Below are 21,590 nucleotides of genomic sequence, written 5' to 3' on the forward strand. Positions count from 1 at the left end.
ATTGGAGATAGAGTCTCACAGGGACTTTTCTGTCTGGGCTGGCTTTGAATTGTAGTCCTCAGATCTCAGTTTCTAGAGTAGCTAGGATTACAGACATGAGTCACGGGCACCCGGCTAAAATTCAAATTCTTATGTGAGTAACAAGGTTCTGGAGGAGCTGGCTTCCCATCCCCAGCACCACTTGGCCACTCTGGTCTCTTACTGTCCTTTGAATACACGAGTCTCTTTAGAAACTCAGGTAGTACAGTAATCTGTGTCCTCTACCTGCAGAGATTCCCTTCAAGCTCTTTGAACATTTGGATAATTGTCTTCCTTCATAATTTAAGTCAAATGTTGGGCTGTCAGGATATTCTTACTTGGACACCTGCCTGAAAGTGTCTATCATGGATTTTACCAAGGATTTGAGCTCTATGCTGTTCACCAATATCCTCAGTGCCTCGCAGGTGCAGGATAGATAGTTGACTAATGGTAAATACCTGTTCTGATCCATAATATCCAAGTTGATCTGATAAGTCTTGTGATGTTAAGGTTTTGCTCCTTCCTTCCAGAAGGTGGCGCCAAAACCACACCTGGTCCTAAGCAGAGGTATTGGGGATGTGGTTGGCATGATTGAAGGCCAGAATCTAGTGGAGAGACAGGGTTTGTTGTGGTAATGCTGGATCCACCTGTAGAAGAAGTAGAGATGGCACTTCTCCAAAAGATGAGTAGATATGAACTGGGATTCTGGATTGTCCTTCCCCCCCTCCTCCACCTATCTCTTCGCTAAGAACTCCACAGAGGTAGTTTTTGAAAAGCACAGAAATTTCCTGTGAGCCTGGAACTGGAGAAAGGCAATGTTTTCTAAATCTTCATGAAACATTTGGAAGAAACTAAGTCCCAGGCAGAAACAGGCTAATGGGTCAGTAAGAATAGAGGTTGACAGCACGGTGCCGGTTGTTCATGCCTGTAATCCTAGCTACTCAGGAGGCTCAGATCTGAGGATTGCAGTTCAAAGCAGCCTGGGCAGGAAAGGCCATGAGACTCTTCTTTCCAATTAACCACCAGAAAACAGGAAGTGGTGCTGTGAGTCAAATGGTAGAGCACTAGCCTTAAGCTGAAGAGCTGAGAGACAGCGCCCAAGCTCAGAGTTCATTCAAGTCTCACAATGGACAAAAAAAAAAAAGAGGTCATGGAGTCTCCAGCTCTACAAAGGGGAAGAGAGGCAGGAATCACTCAGAAGCTTGCCAGACAGCTGAAGAAGTGAATTCTAGAATTCAGATATGGCCTCTAAGATGGGCTATCTGTAGATCTGGGCTGGGGAGGTTAGCAGGACTCAGAATCCTTCTAGAAAGTAATGGAGACTCCTAGAGGGTTCCTGCACAGGGGAGTGACCTTGGAGAAGACTCACATTCCACAGAGGGAATGTGAAGAGATCCAGCCCCAAACAAAAAAGATCACCAGCTTGCTGATGCAATCATCCAGGTGAAAGAAGAGGATGTGAGAAAATAGAAACCGGGAGACGGTGGCTCACGCCTGTAATCCTAGCTATTGAGGAGGCTGAGATCTGAGGATCACGTTTCAAAGCCAGCCCAGGCAGGAAAGTCCGTGAAAATCTTATCTCCAATAAACCACTAGAAAACCGGAAGTGGTGCTATGGCTCAAGCAGTATAATGCTCGCCTTGAGCTGAAGAGCGCAGGGATAGCGCCCAAGCCCAGAGTTCAAGCCCCACAACCGACAAAAAAAGAAAAAAAAGAAAGAAATAGAAGACCTGAGAAGTCACTGTGAGGAAAGAAACAAGAAAGCTTATATATTTTCAACATTTAATTAAATTAATTAATTTTTTTTGTCAGTCGTGAGGCTTGCACTCTAGGCCTGAGCGCTGTCCCTCAGCTTTTCAGCTCAAGGCGAGTGCTCTACCACTTGAGCCACAGCGCCACTTCCGGTTTTCTGGTGGTTTATTAGAGATAAAGAGTTTCACGGACTTTTCCTGCCCAGGCTTAGCTTTGAACCGTGATCCTCAGATCTCAGCCTTCTGAGTAGCTAGGATTACAGGCGTGAGCCACTGGAGCCCCGCTTCAACATCTAATTTTTATTTGCTTTTTCAGTGTAGGGGATGGAACCCATATTCCTGTGCACACCAGGCATTCTACCACCTAGCTGCATGCCCAGCTGTAAAATAATTTTTTTTGGTAGGCAGAAGGGGATTGGAGCTTGAAATCAGGGCCTTTTACTTTTGCACAAGGCTGATGTTCTACCACTTATGCCATAGCTCACTTCCAACTTTTTGGTGATTAATTGGAGATAAGATAATTTTCCTTCCCAGGCTAACTTTGAACCCTGATCCTCATCTCAGCCTCTTGAGTAGCTAGGATTATAGACTTGAGCTATTGGCACCTGGTGCTAAAGGGTTAATTTTGCTTTGTTTTTTTAGACAAGACTTAGAAACTATTGATTAGAGGAAGAAGAAAGTGAGAATGAGTGGGCCTCTGCAAACATTCACAGAAGTCAGACAGCGCTGCTCCTGCCTTGCACAGGTAACTTCTGAGCAGAGGTAGCACCTCCAAAGGTGGTAAGACTGGCTCAGTGAGACCATACTCTTGGCTCAGGTGACAGCCTAAAGCAGAAGCTCCAGGCCCACGTCCCATAGCTTGACAGCTTGAATTTCAGTATCAACTCATCCACTTCCTTACTGGTTAACAACCTTGGGTTACTTTACTTCCCTCTATTTGCAAAATGATAATAGTACCTTCCTCATAGGGAAGTTATAAAGCCTAATTAGTATTTACGAACAGTCCCACAGGGCCCATTAGCTACTTTTTGCGGAACTGCTAAAAGTGACTTGGTAGAAAAGTTTATCCAAAAGGATAGAGTTCCTCTCCCATGCAGAACGGACTTCTCATCCCAGGTAAAAGCCAAACCTAGTCTCACAATTTCTTTTGGGGCCTTATTTATCTATGAAGTAACATTGACTGGTAACTCAAACCTGTTAGCCTTGCTTCCCTGGGATTTTTGGGGCCCAGCCTAGGGGTGTAAGGACAAATGGTGTTCTAGAATGACTCTACCAATGTGTGAGAACCAACAGTTAATTTTTCAGGAAATTGATAATGTAACCATTGCTTACCTGAATTGCCCTATAGTGGAAGTTTTATAGTAATGGGACCAGTGCTGCAGCTAGGCCTTCTTTCACTCCTTCATCTAACACACACTTAGCCCAGTCCCTTCTCCCCTTTCAACACTGGCAATAATAGCTGTGGGATGGGGGAAGGGAGTGACAGGTCTCCAGGGACAATAAAGGGGCCCAATCACCATCTGTTTGGGCATAGCAAGGCCCACAGTCTTAGGCATAGACACATGAGCGTGTGCACGCTGCAGAGTAACTGTCTGCCTTTTGATTGTTCCTCAGTAAGTCTCAGACACAGAGAGTGGTGGATAAAGTCCTGGAGTCTCACAGAGCTGGGATGGAAATTCCAGGTAGGCCACTCCCAGCTCTATGTCCCTCTATATACTGGGGCTCAGTTTGGTTGTTTTTATTTTCCCTTGGAAGTACTGAGACTTAAACTCAGGGCCTTGCACTTTTTAGGCAAGCACTCTTACCACTTGAGTCAAGCTCCCAGCTTTTTAAATTTTGCTTTTGTTATTTTCCTAAACAGTTTTCTACTTTTGTCCAGGGTTGGCTTCAGACTATAGCCCCAGGGGGCTGGGAAGGTGGCTCAGTGGTAGAGTGCTTGCCTTGCATGCCTGAGGCCCTGGGTTCCATTCCTCAGCACCACATAAGCAGAAAAAAAAGCCGGAAGTGGCGCTGTGGTACAAGTGGTAGAGCGCTAGCCTTGAGCTGAAGAGCTGAGGGACAGTGCCCAGGCCCAGAGTTCAGAGTTCAGGCCCCACGACCGGACCCAAAAAACAAAACAAAACAAAACAAAATGAACTCTAGTCCCCTATATAGCTGAGATCACAAGTAGGAACTACCATATCCAACTTGCTTGTTGAGATGATGTCTCACTTACCTTTTGCCTAGGCTGGCATCAAACCATGAACCTGCTGAAGCATCGAGTCATAAGTCATCGCCTAATCCTGGAGCTTGGAAGTTGAGCTCAGCCTCATGCTTGCTAAGCCAAGCTTCCAACCTTTTATGCATTAGTTAGATGTAGAATTTCATTTTGTGTGGAGGCCTGTGCCTAGACCATGACACACCTATTTTAGGTTTCCTATCAAAGCTGGGATGACAAGCATGTGCCACCAGACCCACCTTCGTCTGTTGAGATGGAGTCTTGCAGACTTTTCTGACAGGGCTGGTCTGGAACCACAGTCATCCCGATCTCAGCCTTCTAAGTAACTAGAATGATAGGCATGTATCATTATGCCTAGCTAGGGGTTGAAAAGGAGGTCTTATAAACTTTTTCTGCTCAGGCTGTCCTCGAACTGCAATTTTCCTATTTTCAGCCTCACAGGTAATTCAGATTACAGGCATTAGTCACTGGCATGTGGCTTTGGTTTTCTTAGCTTTTTTTTTTTTTTTTTTGTCGGTAGTGGGGCTTGAACTCTGGGCTTGGGCACTGTCCCTGCGCTCTTCAGCTCAAGGCAAGCGCTCTACCGCTTAAGCCACAGCACCACTCCCGGTTTTCTAGTGGTTTATTGGAGATAAGAGTCTCACGGACTTTCCTGCCTGGGCTGGCTTTGAAACGTGATCCTCAGATCTCAGCCTCCTGAGTAGCTAGGATTACAGGCTTGAGCCACCAGTGCCCGGCGTTTTTCTTATCTTTAAAATGGATGCAATCCTGCCCTGGTATGATTTCATAGGCTAAAGTAGAATACCACAAAGTACACACAAAGCCTCCATATGGTGCTTGGTACAGAGTAGGTGTTCAGTAAATGTCAGCCAAGGTTATCACCCCCTCCCACCCCTTCAGACACATTGATCCCACCCAGTGGGACCCAGGCCGACTGGGACTGCTCATTATCTGAGTTGCCACCCAAGGGCTCAGTGAGTAGCTGAGGACACAGACAGGAGCAAGTAGCTCTGTTTTCCAGCTTTTATGAAAATTAATAACATTAATAGCTCACAGAAATATACATACACACACCTCACTATGTACATAGTCATTAAGTTATTAATTAGTCTCTGTATAAAAAGTTTCTACATTAGTATTCGGGGCTTGGCCCGCTCAGTCCTTGGCATATTCACAGTAGCAGCCCCAGGGCTTGGTCCTGTGGATGGGCATAAGGGTGGCAGTATGGAGCTCGGCCAGCTCTATGCAGACACAGATGTCCTGGGCTGTTTGCCTTTCAGTGCTTGGTCCCTGTCCTAGCTGGCACCTGAAGAACAGCTGTCCAGTGAGTGGGCAAACAGGTTCTGGTCCCTCATGTGGCCTGATGACCCAGGCCCTATGTATGGAGACATCATGGGTCACACAGGCCTAAAGGATGCTGGCCAACTCTGTGGAGTCTGAGTCGGAGCAAGCTGAACTGCTGGCTTCATCCCTGCAAGAATCAGAGGAGCCCGGTCAGATCAAGAGTTCAAGGGTAAGTCCTTACCCCTCCCCACTGCCACCTGCCTCCTTCTGGGATCTTGGCTCTGCAGTTCAAGCCAGGGGTGGGACTCGTCTAACTCACAGGACAGTTCACTCCCTCCCACTTTCAGTTCAGGAACTTCCAGTGTCTTTGTTTGCTGTTCTTGCTAGGCATAGGGCACCACAAACTTCAGTGCTACCTTCTGGCCTTGGCTGGCTGATAGGCTGGCATGACTCACTCCACATTGCCCTCTGGCCTCAGGCACACCTGAGCTCCTGACCAGGAGCTGCCAGAGCATCAGGCAGAGCTCAGAGCCCAACTCTACCCCTTATCCAGTGGGCACAGCTATACTCTTCCAGGTTAAACCTCAGTTTCTTCATCTGGACAATGGGAACCCTAAGAATCTTGGCCACCCAGGATTGCCAGAGGACTACACAGATTGTGAACGTACACGTTTAACAGGCAAAGAAGCGCCTCGAAGTCTGGGATTTTGGTGTGTTTTGGCACATGGCAGGCACCCAGAAAGTGTTTGTTGAGTGAATAAAGGTGAAGTCACTCAATTCAGTGGCCAGCATGTAGCTTAATGTTGGGGCTGTCAAGGAAGGATGTGTCAGTGGAAGTCTGGGCTTGGCCACCAGAGGCAAAAGTGGGGACTCAGACTAGATGACAACCCCCTCACTCTCACTGCAGAGCCTGAAGGGCCTTCTTATTCTGCCGCCGCTTCTCCTCGTTGATGGGGTACAGCTTGAAGAGGAAGAGGCCCAGCAGGATAAAGATGATGGGAGCCATGGTCACCAGCATCTTCAGGGTAAACTTGACCAGTGACGGCTGGGAGCAGCCCCGTGGCTTGTACCCGGCAAAGCTGTGGGAATGGAGCCAGTGATGAGAACATGATACCTGTGACCTGGGCCTGAACACCCCATAATAGCCCCCCCATCCCACTCACTCAAGACTGAGGGTGGAGATACCCAGCGAGACGCCGGAGGCAAACTTGGTGAAGAACACATAGAAGGAAAAGAAGATGGGCTCGGAGTCATGGCAGTTGGGGTGCTTCAGATGGAAGTCGTCGATGACATCGGGCAGCATGGACCTAGGGAGAGAGTGATGGTGGCCTTGAGCACCTCCCCCCACACACATAGCCGTCCCCAGGCTTCCACCAGCCTCCATGACCTTGGTGTTGGTAAGAAGAGGCAGTTTTCTAGGGAATGAGCTCCTTTTGCCAAGATGATCCCCATTCTGGGTGCTCAGCTTGATGAATGGTGTATAGGTCAGATTTTAGCCCCTATTTCTGTGAGTGGGTGCTTTTGCACAGTTCACAACCTTTGTAACTGTACAGGACAGTTCAATAGGTCCCTAACCAGTTCTATAAGACCCATTTATTTGGCCCTGTAGTAGAAGCTCCCAAAGAACTCTCTCCAGGGAGCCTTAGAGCTGAGGGTGGGAGGCTAGGAATATACCTACCAAGGTAACAGGAAGGCAGCTGCTACACTGACACCGGCTGCTATGGCCACCACATATGTGACAAACAGGTTACTCTCCATGAGGGCCACCAAGATAAGAAATGGCACTGCTGACTAGGGGAGAAGATGCAGGAAGATGGATTAACTGGAGGCTCTCACTGGCTATCCCTTCACGCCACCCAAGATCCTTGTACTCCACTCACCGAGATGCCAACATATACAGCTGTCTTCTTGCCAAACCGGGTTAGGAACCACTGCCAGATGGGAATGGTGAATGTGGCTGAGAGCTATGGAAATGGGTGAGAGGAATGAGTTAGTGCCACAGAATCTCTCCAGCCCTTCCCAAGACCCCAAAGATGCTCTATCCTTGCCAAGAGCAGCCAAGTGGCACCTATGGGCAGTAAGGAGGTGAAGGCGCATGTGTGAGAACTCCCTTGGGGAACTGAGAGATAGTCCAGCTTTTTAACACCTCTGAACACAAAGTTCCATAACCACCTTCTCCTCCTCCTCCTCTTCCTGTTCCTCCTCCTCCTCCTCTAGCCTTCCCAAAAGCTTAGATTACAGTCATGAGCCACAGGTGCCCAGCTCCATAAACTTTTTAGTATCTTGGCTTTTGCTCGGCTCACTAAACATCCACCCCAAACTCCTCTTACAATCCTCCCTAAGCAATTATAGGTCAAGTCCAACCAACTATTCTAGAAAACCTGCCTCATCCCTTCAGGACCATGGCCTAGTCAGGGGACATCCGCTGACTGGCAGAAGAACCATTCCACAGCCGTGCTATAACCGTCTAGTCTGCCCACCACCCTCAGTTCTCACACTCACCATGATGGCCAAGAGTAGATTCTGGAATTCATTAGGGAAGCCCAAGGTGTAGGTGCAAAACAAGGCGAAGTTTCCTTCCACCAGCTGGGGGATGGGTAGGGGAGGGGAAGGAAATGGCAAGGAAAGACATGATGTTGGGGCTGAGGCACCCTAATATATTCGCCATGCTTACCCCTCCCCCATTCTACCTGTCCCTCAGCTTAGTCATCTCCTGAGTCCTCTCCAACCCCACTCCCATTACACCTCCCCTCAGATTTCCCCAAGGACCAATAGTCACGTCCCCAACTCACCATAAAAGCCAGGGAGGTAAAAAGGAAGCCAGCAATGAGTTTTACATAGGGACCATGGCTCATGACCAGCCGGAGGCCCCGAACGAAGGACATTTGTTCAGTCTTCTGGGCCTCATATGGTTCTAGGGACCAGAGGACAATGAGGAGGGAGCAGAGAGCTAGGCAGAAAGACACAGCCCCCTTGTGGTAAGATCTGCACCTTTCCCAGGGCCCTACTTACCTCTCTGCTCCCGCACACCCAGGGTCAGGATGATGGCACAGATGACATAGATAGAGGCGATGACCCCTGCTGCCAGCAAGTATGCATTTTGCTATAAAAGAGGCAAAGGGCACAATATAGAGACAGTCTGATCTCATCCTAGCAGTCCCACTGCACAATCTCAGACTAGTCCCTTCTCCGCAGGCCTAACCGTCTCCATCTATGAACTAGAAGGACCATCCTGGGTCTGCAGTGGCTTCTCAAGGCTGTGCAAAGTTCAGGTGTACACAATGTTACAAAGCCAAAGCTGTGGAGTCGTGGAGCCTGCAGTTCATATCTGCAATCCATTAGCTCTACCACCCTGGGCAAATAGCACAAGCCTCTCTGGGCTTCAGTTTTCTTATCTGCAAAGTGGACATATTGCCATATTAAAAGTGTTAAAGGTTCTATGTTGGGCACCAGTGACTCATGCCTGTAATCCTAGCTACTCAAGATGCTGACATCTGAGGATCATTTCAAAGCCAGCCCAGGCAAGAAAGTCTGTGAAACTCTTATCTCCAGCTAACTACCAGAAAAGCTGGACGTGGAGCTGTGGCTCAACTGGTAAAACACCAGCTTTGAGCAAAAAAAGTTAAGTCTGAATAAAGGCTCTGAGTTCAAGACCAGCAGACACACAGAAAAATCATACATATCACATGCCCTATAGTTAGTAACCATTAGCTGTTATTACTACTTTTAGGATGAGTGCAAAACCTTTATAGTTCTCCATCCCCTCCAATCCCTGCCCTGCAAAAGGCCTCACCGTTTGTTTTAGTGAGGTGGTGCTGTGTGTTCGATTGGCACTTTCCGGGGCCAATGAAGATTCATTAGGGTAATGGAGACAAGGAGCATTTGCTTGGCCCACAATTTGCCCCTGGATCGCTGTGCCTAGCACTGTGCCCAGCACCTCCACGGTCATCCCTGGATAGTGAAAAGAAGGTCTTTATAGAGGGACTTGATTTGTAGGCCCAGAGGGAAAAGCCAGATGAATGGAGCTCAACTCTAGCTCCAAGTATGATGGATGTGAGGACAGGGCAGATGACACTTGGGCCTACATGTATGTGGTCCTGTGTGATCTCAGGTTAGTCCTTGAATCTTTCTGGATCTCACTTGAGCAGTAAGTTCTTTTTAAGATAATTTCATGGGATGAAGATGTAACTTAGTGGGAAAAGGCCTCATATGCAACATGTCTTGAGCAAGGAGCTGGGCCCACAATGGAAGAAGTATAGCAGGAGGATCTGGAAGTGAAAGACCCAGGGTCCCCTATGGGCAAGGTCAGGCCAGCTGAGGAGAGACTTACGATAGGCAGTGGCAGAGTCCCGCTCGCTCTGCTCCGTGCTGATGAACATGGTGAGCGCTGAGTAGGGAACGTGGAAACACTGGCATAGAACAAAGACCTTTGCCAGTCAGACAGAGGGCAGACAAAGGAGGGGGGCCCAGGGACTGCCTCACCCCTGCCCCCAGAGACACCCAGAAGTGTGGAGAAAGGGGAGGCTGGGGACATACTCACCGTGACCAGTGTCTCAAAGAGGCAATAGAAAATTAGGTACCAAAGGGTCTGGCCCTGTGAGAAGTCAGGCACGAACCAGATGAGGAAATAGGCGATGACTGCCAGGGGTGTGGAGAAGATGATCCTGAGGAAAGGGAGAGGGTTGAAGAGGAGGCTGGAAGCTACAACTCCCAAGAATTTGGCCCAGTCAGAGGCTCTACTGGGTACCCACCAGGAAGGCATTTCCTCTCCTTAATCTATCCATCTCAGGGCCTCTGGGAAGATGCTAATGGCCAAACCTGGAAGGGTCCACTGGGACAGGATCCCTGGCTGAAACCCTGAACATGAAGCATGAGAAGATCAAGATCAGACCTTGAGTTTTGCTAAGGTTCTAGCAGCAGGGACTTCTAGGGTAGGGGAGCTGAGAATGGAGGCCAAGACCTTGGTAGAACAGGGAGGGAAAGAGAAGGAACAATCTTAGCATCTAAATATTTTCACCTGTGTGCAGGCATCATTTGTACACAAGGAAGGAAGCTGGAGTGGGGTAGGGAAGGCCAGCTCTAGGTAAAGGAAGATGGAGGGGGCATGTGGGAGCATTAGGGGAAGGGAGGTCTGTCATATGTAAGTCTCACCTATCACAAGTGCTTAGACTCTATGGACTGATCTTGCAGCCTGTACAGTGACAGGCAAGGTATATAAAGGTTAAAAGGAAGGCCTGTGAATAACACTTTAGGGATCCAATTTGACTTCTCCCAACCAGCTACCAAAACTCTTGTCTGGGCACTGTGGCTCACGCCTGTAATCCTAACTACTCAGGAGGCTGAGATCTGAGGATTGCAGTTTGAAGCCAGCCCCAGCAGGAAACTCTGGGAGATTCTTATCTCCAAAACACTACTCACAAAAGCCAGAAGTGGCACTGTGGTTCAAGTGGTAGAGGGCTTGTCTTGAACAAAAGAAGCTCAGGAACAACACCTAGTACCAGAGTTCAAGCTCCAAGACCAGCAAAAAACAAAAACAAACTCTTAAGTTCTCTGAGGCTTGTTTCCTCATATGTAAAATGAGAGGAAAAAAAATAGCACATGCTTCCCGCTCAGTATTTACTTTATATATTAAGTGTCAATTATGCTATTTTAATTTCTTGGAGAGAAGAGTCGTTTAAAAATATATCAGCATTGGGCTGGGAAGGTGGCTCAGTGGTAGAACGCTTGCCTTGCATGCATGAGGCCCTGGGTTCGATTCCTCAGCACCACATAAGCAAAAAAGAAAAAAACCGGAAGTGGCGCTGTGGCTCAAGTGGTAGAGTGCTAGCCTTGAGCTCAAGAGCTGAGGGACAGCGCCCAGGCCGAGTTCAGGCCCCACGACTGGATGCAAAAAAAAAAAATATATATATATCATCACTCTTGTAGAACTTATATACTAATTGGCAAACAGAAGAGATAAACTTTATTTAAAATTATAGAAATCATGGCTAGGATGTAGCTCAGTGGCAAAGCGCTTGCCTACCAAGTGCAATGTCCTGGGTTCAATCCCCAGTACCAAAAAAGAAAAGACAAAAAAAATTGCAGCTAAAAAAAAATTATAGGGGCTGGGAAGGTGGTTCAGTGGTAGAGTACTTGCCTTGCATGCATGAGGCCCTGGGTTCTATTCCTCAGCACCACATAAGCAAAAAGAAAAAAAGCCAGAAGTGGCATTGTGGCTCAAGTGGCAGAGTGTTAGCCTTGAGCTGAAGAGCTGAGGGACAGCGCCCAGACCCTGAGTTCAAGTCCCAGGATTGGCAAAAAAAAATTCTTCAGGTTTAATAATGAAATGTTGAACCCATCCTATACTGGAGAGTACTGGGCTGAAAGGAAAACACAAAAGAACAATTGCACAATGTAACTTAGGAGGTGACCAAATCTAAGCACTCAACTTCATAGACACAGGAAGTAATGGTGGTTGGCAGAGGCTGAAAGGAAGGAGAAATAAGATTCGTTTAATTGGTGCAGAGTCTCAGTCCCGGAAGATTAAAAAAAAAAAAAACAGCACAGAGGAAAGCCAGGCACGGTGGTATAGGTATAGGCCTGTAATCCCAGGACTCAAGAAGTAGAGGAAGGAGGATGGCAAGTTTGAAGCCAGCTTGAGTTAGAGAAAGAGCCTGTCTCAAAAAGAAAAGTACTGGAGATGTAAGTGGTGATTGTCATACAAAGATGTGAATGGATTTAATGTCACTTTGCTGAACACTTTTAAATGGCTCTAATGGAAGCCATTGGCTCAAGCCTGTAATCCTAGCTTCTTAGGAGACTGAGATCTGAGGATCACAGTTCAAAGACAACCAGAGCAGAAAAGTCCCTGTGAGACTCTTATCTCCAATTAGCCATTCAAAAACCAGAAGTGAGCTGGGTGCCGGTGGCTCACACCTGTAATCCTAGCTACTCAGGAGGCTGAGATCTGAGGATCACAGTTCAAAGCCAGCCCGGGAAGGAAAGCCCATGAGACTCTTATCGCCAATAAACCACCAGAAAACAGGAACTGGCATTCTAGCTCAAGTGGTAGGGCGCTAGCCTTAAGCTGAAGAGCTGAGGGACAGCTCCCAGGCCCAGAGTTTAAAAAAAAACAGAGTTAAAAAAAGCAGAAGTGGTGCTATGGCTCAAGTGGTAGAGTGCTAGAGAGACTCTGGGACAGTTTCCAGGCCCTGAGTTCAAGCCCTACAACCAAAAACTACAACAACAAAAGTGGTTTTAATGGCCAATGTGTCAGGTTTTGCCAGTTTCTAAAAAGGTTATTGGGCTGGGAATGTGGCTTAGTGGTGGAAGAGTGCTTGCCTAGCATGCATGAAGCCCTGGGTTCAATTCCTCAGTACCATGTCAACAGAAAAAGCTGGAAGTAACTCTGTGGCTCAAGTGGTAGAATGCTAGCCTTGAGCAAAAGAAACTCAGGGGCAGTGCCCAGGCTCTGAGTTCAAGCCCCAGAACTGGCAATAAATAAATAAATAAATAAATAAATAAATAAATAAATAAATAAACAAAAAGGCAATATAAAATATTAGAAGGGTGGTAAGGGTTTATGGAGAGAAGAGATACAGCAGGATGCAGAGAATCAGAAATGAAAATGGTGTTCCATTTGCAGGGGCAGAAAATCTAGGCTTCACTGAGCAGATAGTAACTGCAAAGATAGATGAATCCAGGAACTTGTTTGGCAGATGTCTGAGGCAAGAGCAGGTGGGCTGGGGAATGGTCAGTGCAAAGGTCCTCAGGCAGAAGTATGCCTAGCCAGGTTGAGGAATATCAAGGTCGTGGGGCTAGAGCATAGTGAGCAAGAGAGATGGAATTAGAAGATAAGGTAGGAGAAGAAATGGGACACCTCAGAGGCTACTGGAAGGGCTTAGGTTCTACTTCACAGACTTTAAGAAGTCTTGAGACTTAAATAGGAAAATGTAGAACAGTGCTTGGGGTACTTAGTGTTTGCTGTGATCACCTCAACAGAGCAGCCACACACAGGGCATTGGGCTTGGGACTCAACTCAGGTCTAACCACAAGCCCCACCTACTGCTTCTCAGCCTCCCTGAGTCACACTGTTGAAACCTTGTCACTCACTGCTGGCTGAGAATGCCAGGAAAAGCAAATGTCAGTCTTTCTGCTCTGGAGGACAGGATCTAAATGAAGACTTAGAAGCCAGGCATCATTGTTCACACCTGTAATCCTATTGAGGAGGCTGAGATCTGTGGCTCATAGTTCAAAGCCAGCCCAAGCAGGAAATATCTCCAAATAACCATCAGAAAGCCAGCAGTGGAGTTGAGGCTGAAGTGGCAGAACACTAATTAGCCTTGAGCACAAAAGATCAGGGACAGAACCCAGGCCCTGAGTTCAAGCCCCAGGACCTGCACAAATGAATGAATAAATAGATAAATAAAAATGCAGGCTTAGAGCAAGAGTGATCTGTGACCTGGAAGGAGAGACAGTGCAGGATTTACCTTAACGAGCCCCCAATTTTCCTATATTGCATGTGAAAGGGTACCAGGTCCTCAACACTCATGAGGGGACAAGGGTTGTCAGTGTTATGTACATAGGAATGTCATGTACATAGCAGCCCCTTGGCCCCATGAGCCACCCAGTGAATGCTCAGACAAGCATAGAACTGAGGCAGAATGCATCCGAGAGGGCCCCAGGCAACTTTCTCAAACAGCTACCACACCTGCCCAGAGTACTCAGGTCCTCTCTCAGGCAGTGAGGGCCTGCTGGGCTCCGCCTCCCCCATCCCACACAAATCCAAATGAGTGTCTTTGCAGAAAACAAGGCTTCCTCCTGGCCTTCCCCAAACACTCCATCCGGGGTTGCAGGCATCTGAGCAGCGCTGAGGAGCCCCTTGTGACTGGGAGTAACCTCATGTGTTAGGCTGGTGGAGCAGCTGCCTCCCATTGGCCGTGCCTCATGAGGAGATGTGGCACAGAGTCCCGCCTTCCACTGGCTGCCAGGAGACGGGCAATGAGCCAAGTCTCACGGGCTGGTGCTTAGGGAGCCCTGAGCAGCCTGCCCAGGTAAGGCAGGCTATGCGGGCCGGGCCCTGGCCCTGGTCCTTCCTAATGCCTGGATCAAAGGCTCTAACCTGGGCCTTCGCCAGGGACTGGCAGGATTGGGGTGGGTGGGGGGCCTCGTGGGAAAGGAAGCTGTGGAGGTGTGGGGGCTGTGGGAAGAGCTTTGAAGGCCGGAGACCAGGTATGAGCGCCCCTGGGGCAGGAAGGCGCCCACTTGAGCTTGGATGGGCTGGAGATGAAAGGGGTGTTCCCCCCCACACTCCCTGAAGCAGGATGTCCTGGAGGGAACCAGAGGCCCGGCCTGGTCTGTCTCGTATGTGTCTCCCTTGCTGTCTGATCTATGGAACCGCCTCCACCCTCCTACCCCTTCCTTGCACCACAGCCTGAGACAGAGCAGTATAGGGGAAGTAACAATGAAAAATGTAGTTCACATCATCTAAAGCATTAGAGATTATGGGCCTCCAATCTTATTCCCAGTATTGTCCCTAACCCCTGCCCAACACAAACCTCCCTGAAGGAGTGCCAAGTTCTCTATTACTTAATATATCCTAGACACTGTTCTCATGCTTTTCATAACAAACATTTAGCTGGGTGCCAGTGGCTCATACTTGTAATCCTAGCTACTCAGGAGACTAAGATCTGAGGATCATGGTTCAAAGCCAACCCAGGCAGCAAAGTCCATGAGACTCCTATCTCCAATGAACCACCAAAAAGCTAGAAATGGAGCTGTAGCTCAAATGGTAGAGCCTTGAGCAACCCCAGTACCAGAAAAAAAACAAACAAACAAAAAAAATTTAATCCTTACTGTGGCCCTATGAGACGTTTCTTATTTTATCCATTTTCTAGATGAGGACACTTAAGGCTCAGAGACGTTAAGTGACTTGCTCAACATTGCACAGATACTTGTAATGAATCTGGAGTTCAAACCCAGGCAAGTTACCTGGAGTGCACTCTCCCCACTGTTCTTAAGACCTACCTCTGTCACTAGAGTAGAGGTAAGTAGAAGATAGAAGTCCAGGTTTGCTAAGAATGAATGGTCCAGGTTTACTAAGAATGAATGGACTTCAGGGAGCCATGAAGTTAGGCTGAGGAAGGCTAGCCAGCCTAGCACTTGGACCAGCCTAGGAATAAACAGGCTAGGTAGGTGCCCCATGACCATGTCTGGGCAGCTGAGGTTTTAGCTGGGGTTTCAACATTTAGGCTTTTACATCATCCCTTTTCCTTACCCCCTCCAGCCTGTGACAAGAGATAGAAGGACCAAGAAGAGGCAGATAAACAGGAAGCCTGGCCTTCTGCATCTTCCACTTACCAGGGCATGAGGCGACCCAACTGGGTCCAGGGGGACTTGCTGATGCAAAAGCCCACCAGAGGGTCAGTGACAGCATCCCAGGCTCGGCCCACAAAGAGGATGATGGAAGCAGAGAAAGGGGTCACCTACAATGGGGAAGACACAAATGACAACTCATTCATTCTACTCACCTCAGTCCTCACTTACAGGCAAAGGCAGCTGGGCCCTTGAGACCCTGTGCTGAGCCTCAGAACAGTGGGGAGATTGCACAGTGCAATCTCAGTGTGATGTTAGTGGTAGCTAGGTACTTACTGGTGGCTCATACTTGTAATCCTAACTACTCAAGAGGCTGAGATTGGAGGTTCATGGTTTGAGGTCAGCTGGGGCAGGAAAGTGTGAGACTCTTATTTCCAATAAACTACTCAGAAAAAGCCAGAAGTGGCACTGTGGCTCAAGTGGTAGAGCGCTAGCTTTGAATACAAAGAGGCTCAGGGACAGTGCCTAGGCCCAAAGTTTAAACCCCAGGATGGGGAGGGGGGTGGAGGAATGATAGTAGCAGGGATATAGCTCAGAGGCAGAGCATTTACATTGTATGTGTGAGGTCCTGGGTTCAATTCCCAGTAGTGTGAGGGAAAAATAAAATTACAATAGCATTTTCTCTGATAGTAACAGGCCTGTGTTAGAAGCTTTTCAACCTGCTGCTTCTCTTAGAAACATTCCATCAATGGGGCTGGGAAGGTGGCTCAGTGGTAGAGCGCTTGCTTTGCATGCATGAGGCCCTGGGTTTGATTCCTCAGCACCACATAAGCAAAAAGAAAAAAGCCGGAAGTGGCGCTGTGGCTCAAGTGGTAGAACGCCTGCCTTGATCTGAAGAGCTGAGGGACAGCGCCCAGGCCCAGAGTTCAGGCCCCACGACCAGACCCCCCCCAAAAAAGAAACATCCCATCAAATAGAATGAATCTAGAATCATTTGCTTCCTTCTCTCTCATGTGAGAGACCTGATATGAGAACTAACATTCACTGAATAATCACAGTGTGCATCAGTTTCTCCATGTGTGTAATGTGAATTATGCTACCCGTTTTACAGGGTCAAGCTCTGTCTTGGCTCAGCTGGGTGCTTGCCCATCAGCTGGGTGCTAGTGGCTTATACCTCTAATCCTAGGTTCTCAGGAGGATGAGATCTGAGGATTATGGTTTGGAGCTAGCTCATGCAGACAAATCCATAGGACTCTTACATCCAATTAGCCAGAACAAAACAAAACAAAACCAAACCCTGCAACTGGTGTCTCAGACCAAGTGGTAGGGTGCCATCATTGTGTGAAAAAGCCAGTGAAAACATGAGGCCCTGAGTTCAAGCCCCAGTACAGAGACGTGTATACATACATTTCCTCAAGTTATCCACTGCCAAACACTCTAGTCTCTATATTTAGATTCTCTGGGTTCCTCTGCATCCATCACAACCCTGCTATTGCTATTGCTCTAAAAATCTAGCAGCATCTTCCACACTGTAGCTCCCACTAATCAGATCCCCACCTTCAATTCCAAAACTGGCTACATACAGTTTAATGCTTCAGCTGTAGGTTTGTCAGAATTATACCCTAACCTGAACCTAACCCATGGGAATTACTCAAAAACTAGCTGTTGAATGAATCATTTATCCTTTCTGGGGCTTAGTGTTCCCCACCTGTAAATGGATACAATGAAGATGACCTGCCTGCCAAATCAGAGGTTACACAGAAAAGACAGCCAGGGCAGGAGCCCGGGCAGCCATGGCTATTCAGTCTTCCACTGTCCCCTCCAGACAGGGCGAATTCTCAGGATGCCAGGCTGCTGGCCAAGGCTTCTCAAAGCACAAAGTAGCCCAGCTACACCCAAAGCATCCCTCTCAATCAAAGCCCCTATACACTGGACAGTTTTAACTTAACAAAGCATTTGAAGGCCTCTCTGACAACTGACAGGCCACTGTTCCTCAGGTGAAGGCGGAATATACCTCCTTCACAAGCCTGGCAACGTCCACTAACCTCTGAGCCAAGCCAGCTGACTGTCTTCCAGCCAGGGACATGGTGTGACAGTATCTTCTGAGAACAGTATCACTAGTCAGTACCATTCTCCTTTAACTGCTGTCTACCACCTCCCACCCCCACCCCCAGAGGGCTCTATTGCTTTTGCCAGGCAACCAGGAATTGCCAGTTAAGTAAGACTCCTGAGGGGAGAGAGACTTCCCTTCCCTTCCTAGATACTCTGCAAAGTTTTATTCCCCCATTCACTGTGACTGGGAGAGTACAGTATGGATCTGGGGTATGTTTTACAGATGGGGAAAACTGCGGGGTACCTATCCTTTCCCATTTCAGAATGCTAGAAGAGCCTAGAGGGCTCAATCCACTTACCAGAGCCACATCCAACAGGTAGATCTGCAGAAAGAACCCCAGGGCACAGCCTGTCACCTGGTAGGGAGCACCTCCAACAGCATAGCAGAGCTTATTGCAAATGGACAGCTGCTGTTTCTTTTTCGGTTCCTTCTGGGAAGAGAAGAAAAGGATGAAAAGAAGCCCAAGATCCTGGTCTCCATAGACCATTCCTCCAGCCAACTGCCAGGAGGAACAACTCTCGGCTTTGCTGTGTACCCACCCAGAGAAATCTGACTTCCTGCAAAAGAAGAGAAAGAGATCCTCTGTTTTTAAGAACTTGGGGGAAAAGAAATTATACTGCAGAGGAAGTTACTCCTAATCCACCTCCTGCACACCATCTTTAAAGAACCACTCCCAGGACCTAGGCCACTGCTCCTTTCCAAATTCCAGAAGGCAGCAGACCTGTCCCCACCTGGTACTAGCTGCCACAACCTGAAAATCCTCTTGCTGCCAAAAGCTGCCTCAGCCCAGCCCAGACTCCTGCCCTGGCTCAGAGGCCAATATCCACCTGCCTCCTGGGTGAGAGCTCAGTTGCAGGGGCCCAGCCCAGCTGGCTGCAGACACAGCTGTTCATTCCATCTGTCCCAGAGCTCCCTGGTCCCTGTAGGCAGTCCCAGGATTCAATCAAATCCAGGAGTTGTCCTCCCCTCCAGCTCCCAGACATATACATCCCTTCCAGCTCCTAGGGGACCTTGAAGAGGGGAGGATAAGGCCTCCAGGTAACAGAATGGACCCTTTCTGGGTGGGGCAGTAAAGAGGCTTAGCGTTGCCCCAGGAAAGAAGAGATTGCTCATACATGGTAACAGCATAATTGCTCACTCGGCTCCTTCCTGGGATCAGTTAATAAAATTAGAAGGCGAGCACCTCACAAGTGGATCTATTGCCAGAGATCCCTTCCTGGGGTGTGGTGGTGGTGGTGGGGTCGTTTAATAAGTTCTTAAGATAGGCTGAGGCGGAGGGTTGAGGTAGATGCCCGCCACGCGCTCGAACACGCACATTTACACAAACGCCTCCAGACCGCGCGGCTCCTTTAAGAGCAGAGCCCTTGTTCTTATGAATGAACTTGAGTGGCCCCCGGCAGAGTTGAGGCGCGAGAGTAGGCGGGTGGGGTGGGGGTTCTAGGGAGTAGGGGGTAAAATACGGGGGAACCACAGGGGTCCCCATATTTCTGAGGTCCCTCCACCTTTTAAGGCGGTAAACTAGAACCGCTAAGCACTGAAGTACCAGTACAGGCTAGGCGCAGGGACTTCCGCGGAAATGCGGAAAGGAGGTGAGTGAGCAAAAGAGGGCGCCTCCTCTGGCTGCAGACCTACTCCATCTCAGCCTGACCCGGGGGCATGCTCCTTCCCCCCCCCCCCCCACCGCGGTCTCCCTTTTGCTTCTAGGCCTGCCTGCCCCCAGCTATCCCGAGTGTCTGTCCCAAGCCCAGATCTAACCTCTGACGCCCTCCTGTACCCCCGTCCTGGTCGGCCCAACACCCCCTGCCCTACTCCTGGCGCGCTGGGCCCTTACCTTCACCTGCGCCGGGCGTTCACCGGGTTGAAGGATGCCGGTGGGCAGCAGTCCTGCCGCGGAGCTGCTCTCGGCGCCCTCTCCTTTGGCCATGACCCGCGGGCCACGCCGTCTGAGGCCGGGACTGGGACGCCGGGATGCTCTCCTGCTCCGTGGGCCCCCACTCTCTCCGGGCTCGCGTCGTAGCCGCCGCCGCCACCACCACGATCGCCGGTCGCCGCGCACCAGCCGAGCCGGGAAGCAGCCCAGGCACACACTCCCTGCACGCCCCCCTCCGCGCCTCTTAAAAGCTACGGCCCAGCCCACCAGCCTAGGGCCAATCCCTGAGCCGCGCTGCCGTGCCACCAGCCAATCACAGCGCCCGCCGGCTCCCCCATCATGCCCCACCCACCCCACGGCGCCTAGCCACAGAGCCACGTTTTCTTTTCTTTCTTTTTTTTCAGGGCTCTTTATTTTGCTCCATTGGTCTACTTTTTCGTTCTTGCATAAATGTTGTATTCGCTTAATGAGTACAGCACAACTTAACACATTAACACTCTCAAGACGATATTATATGAATGTACCAAAACAACATTTATATTTCAATAGGCATTTCTAATAAAAAGTTAAATAGAAATCGTAGCAAACAGCTGAGCCTGAACAATCTATTACCTCCAAACTAGAGGTAATTACACTGATTTCCATTGCACTGAGGAAAATGACTCGAATCTTGTTATCACCACCTCATTCCAGAGGTTTTATAATAATAAGACTAATAAAATAATCACTATAAATATTCAGGATGAAAACAAGAACCGCATCCATTCGTTATTGACAATATTGATAGCCTAGGAGATGAGAAGTCAAGTGAAACATAAATTTTAAAACATTATTCTTTTGAGATATATTTTATAATAATGAAGACAGTGAATGCATCATATTTTAAAATTCAACTGGATAATATCACCATAAAGACAGATACAGGGCTGGGAATGTGGTTTAGTGGTAGAAGTGCTTGCCTAGCATAAATGAAGCCCTGGGTTCAATTCCTCAGTACCACATAAACAGAAAAAGCAGATAGTGGCTCTGTAGCTCAAGTAGTAGAGCGCTAGCCTTGAACAAAAGAAGCTTAGGGACAGTGCTCAGGCCCTGAGTTCAAGCCCAGGGCGGGCAAAAATTATATATATATATTTGTACCACAACCTGGGAGAAGTAAGACCAGCATGTAATAATATGAAAGGGATTACTACCTGGAATTTGTTTTTGGGGGATCGGTCATGGGGCTTGAACTCTGGACCTGGGCCCTGTCCCTCAGCTCTTCAGCTCTTCAGCTCAAGGCTAGCACTCTACCACTTGAGCCACAGTGACACTTCTGGTTTTCTGGTGGTATATTGGAGATAAGAGTTTCAAGCACTTTCCTGTCCAGGCTGGCTTTGAACTGGGATCCTCAGATCTCAGCCTCCTGAGTAGCTAGGATTACAGGCGTGAGCCACTGACACCTGGCTTACCTGGAATTTTATTTCTAAATATGACATATTTCTCTCAGAGAGCCACGTTTTCAAACCCTGGAACCGGCATCTGACTGTGCACCATCCTTGCAGCCTAGGGAAGGCTGAGAGACCTATCTGAGGTTTCCCCAGGGAAACTGAGGCCCAAGACTGAACATGACCTGCTCAAAACCTCCTGGCCCCCCCAGAGTGAGTTCTCCCTGAGTCAAGCCCGATGACTACGAATTCTTAACCCCCTCCCCTTTCAGGATATAGGAAAACTAGGGACTCTGAAGCTCAGTGTCCCTTCAAAATTTGGAGGCTGGTTGAGTGTCCCCCTCCCTTAAACATAGAGATTATAGACTGTTACTTTCCTGGCCTCTCTCCTAAGTTTCCCTACCTCCAGAAATCCACCATTCCCTCTTCTGTCTTTGGCAACTAAGGGGCCCTTCAGTGATGGGACCGGAAAAACTGAGGCACCCAGTGGCCACTCCTTCCCACTGGGTGGAGAAGAGCCAAGCCCACAGGCACTCTTACAATAAGATCAGCCTTTTATGGACAGCCTTCACCATCTCTATCTGAGGTTGAAACTATTATTATCCCTATTTTGCAGCTG

At 48.6% G+C, this 21,590-nt stretch overlaps 1 protein-coding gene across 4 annotated transcripts; it reads right to left on the reverse strand.

Annotated features, from left to right (window-relative positions):
- Positions 1 to 4,996: 4,996 nt before the first annotated feature.
- On the reverse strand, positions 4,997 to 19,751 carry LOC138803290 (sodium-dependent lysophosphatidylcholine symporter 1). Of its 4 annotated transcripts, XR_011364927.1 has the most exons (15): positions 19,509 to 19,751; positions 17,976 to 18,107; positions 15,610 to 15,734; positions 9,812 to 9,935; positions 9,602 to 9,680; positions 9,065 to 9,222; positions 8,284 to 8,374; positions 8,064 to 8,185; positions 7,774 to 7,857; positions 7,152 to 7,235; positions 6,950 to 7,062; positions 6,435 to 6,578; positions 6,168 to 6,350; positions 5,940 to 6,080; positions 4,997 to 5,458 (listed from the first exon to the last, which is right to left on the reverse strand). XR_011364927.1 is itself a non-coding variant. In XM_069987111.1 (14 exons), the coding sequence occupies exons 1-14, from the start codon at positions 19,599 to 19,601 to the stop codon at positions 5,395 to 5,397; spliced, it is 1,590 nt and encodes a 529-aa protein (XP_069843212.1). In that variant the 5' UTR covers positions 19,602 to 19,751; the 3' UTR covers positions 4,997 to 5,394. The 4 variants fall into 4 exon arrangements, 3 of the variants coding, with proteins under 3 accessions (XP_069843212.1, XP_069843213.1, XP_069843214.1); XM_069987111.1 differs by lacking the exon at positions 5,940 to 6,080 and having other exon boundaries at positions 6,174 to 6,350; XM_069987112.1 differs by lacking the exon at positions 5,940 to 6,080.
- Positions 19,752 to 21,590: the final 1,839 nt, after the last annotated feature.

Source organism: Dipodomys merriami, unplaced genomic scaffold, assembly GCF_024711535.1.
Source record: "Dipodomys merriami isolate MVZ:Mamm:240054 unplaced genomic scaffold, mDipMer1.0.p SCAF_34, whole genome shotgun sequence".
NCBI classification, from domain to species: domain Eukaryota; kingdom Metazoa; phylum Chordata; class Mammalia; order Rodentia; family Heteromyidae; genus Dipodomys; species Dipodomys merriami.

Excerpts from the sequence above, each read along its gene's own strand:
- LOC138803290 (XM_069987111.1), bottom strand. The coding sequence starts at position 19,601 with ATGGCCAAAGGAGAGGGCGCCGAGAGCAGCTCCGCGGCAGGACTGCTG. Across the intron at positions 9,681-9,811 it reads TCTTTGAGACACTGGTCACG|TGTTTCCACGTTCCCTACTC; the intron begins GTGAGTATGTCC and ends GTTCTATGCCAG. Across the intron at positions 8,186-8,283 it reads GGGTGTGCGGGAGCAGAGAG|AACCATATGAGGCCCAGAAG; the intron begins GTAAGTAGGGCC and ends TCTGGTCCCTAG.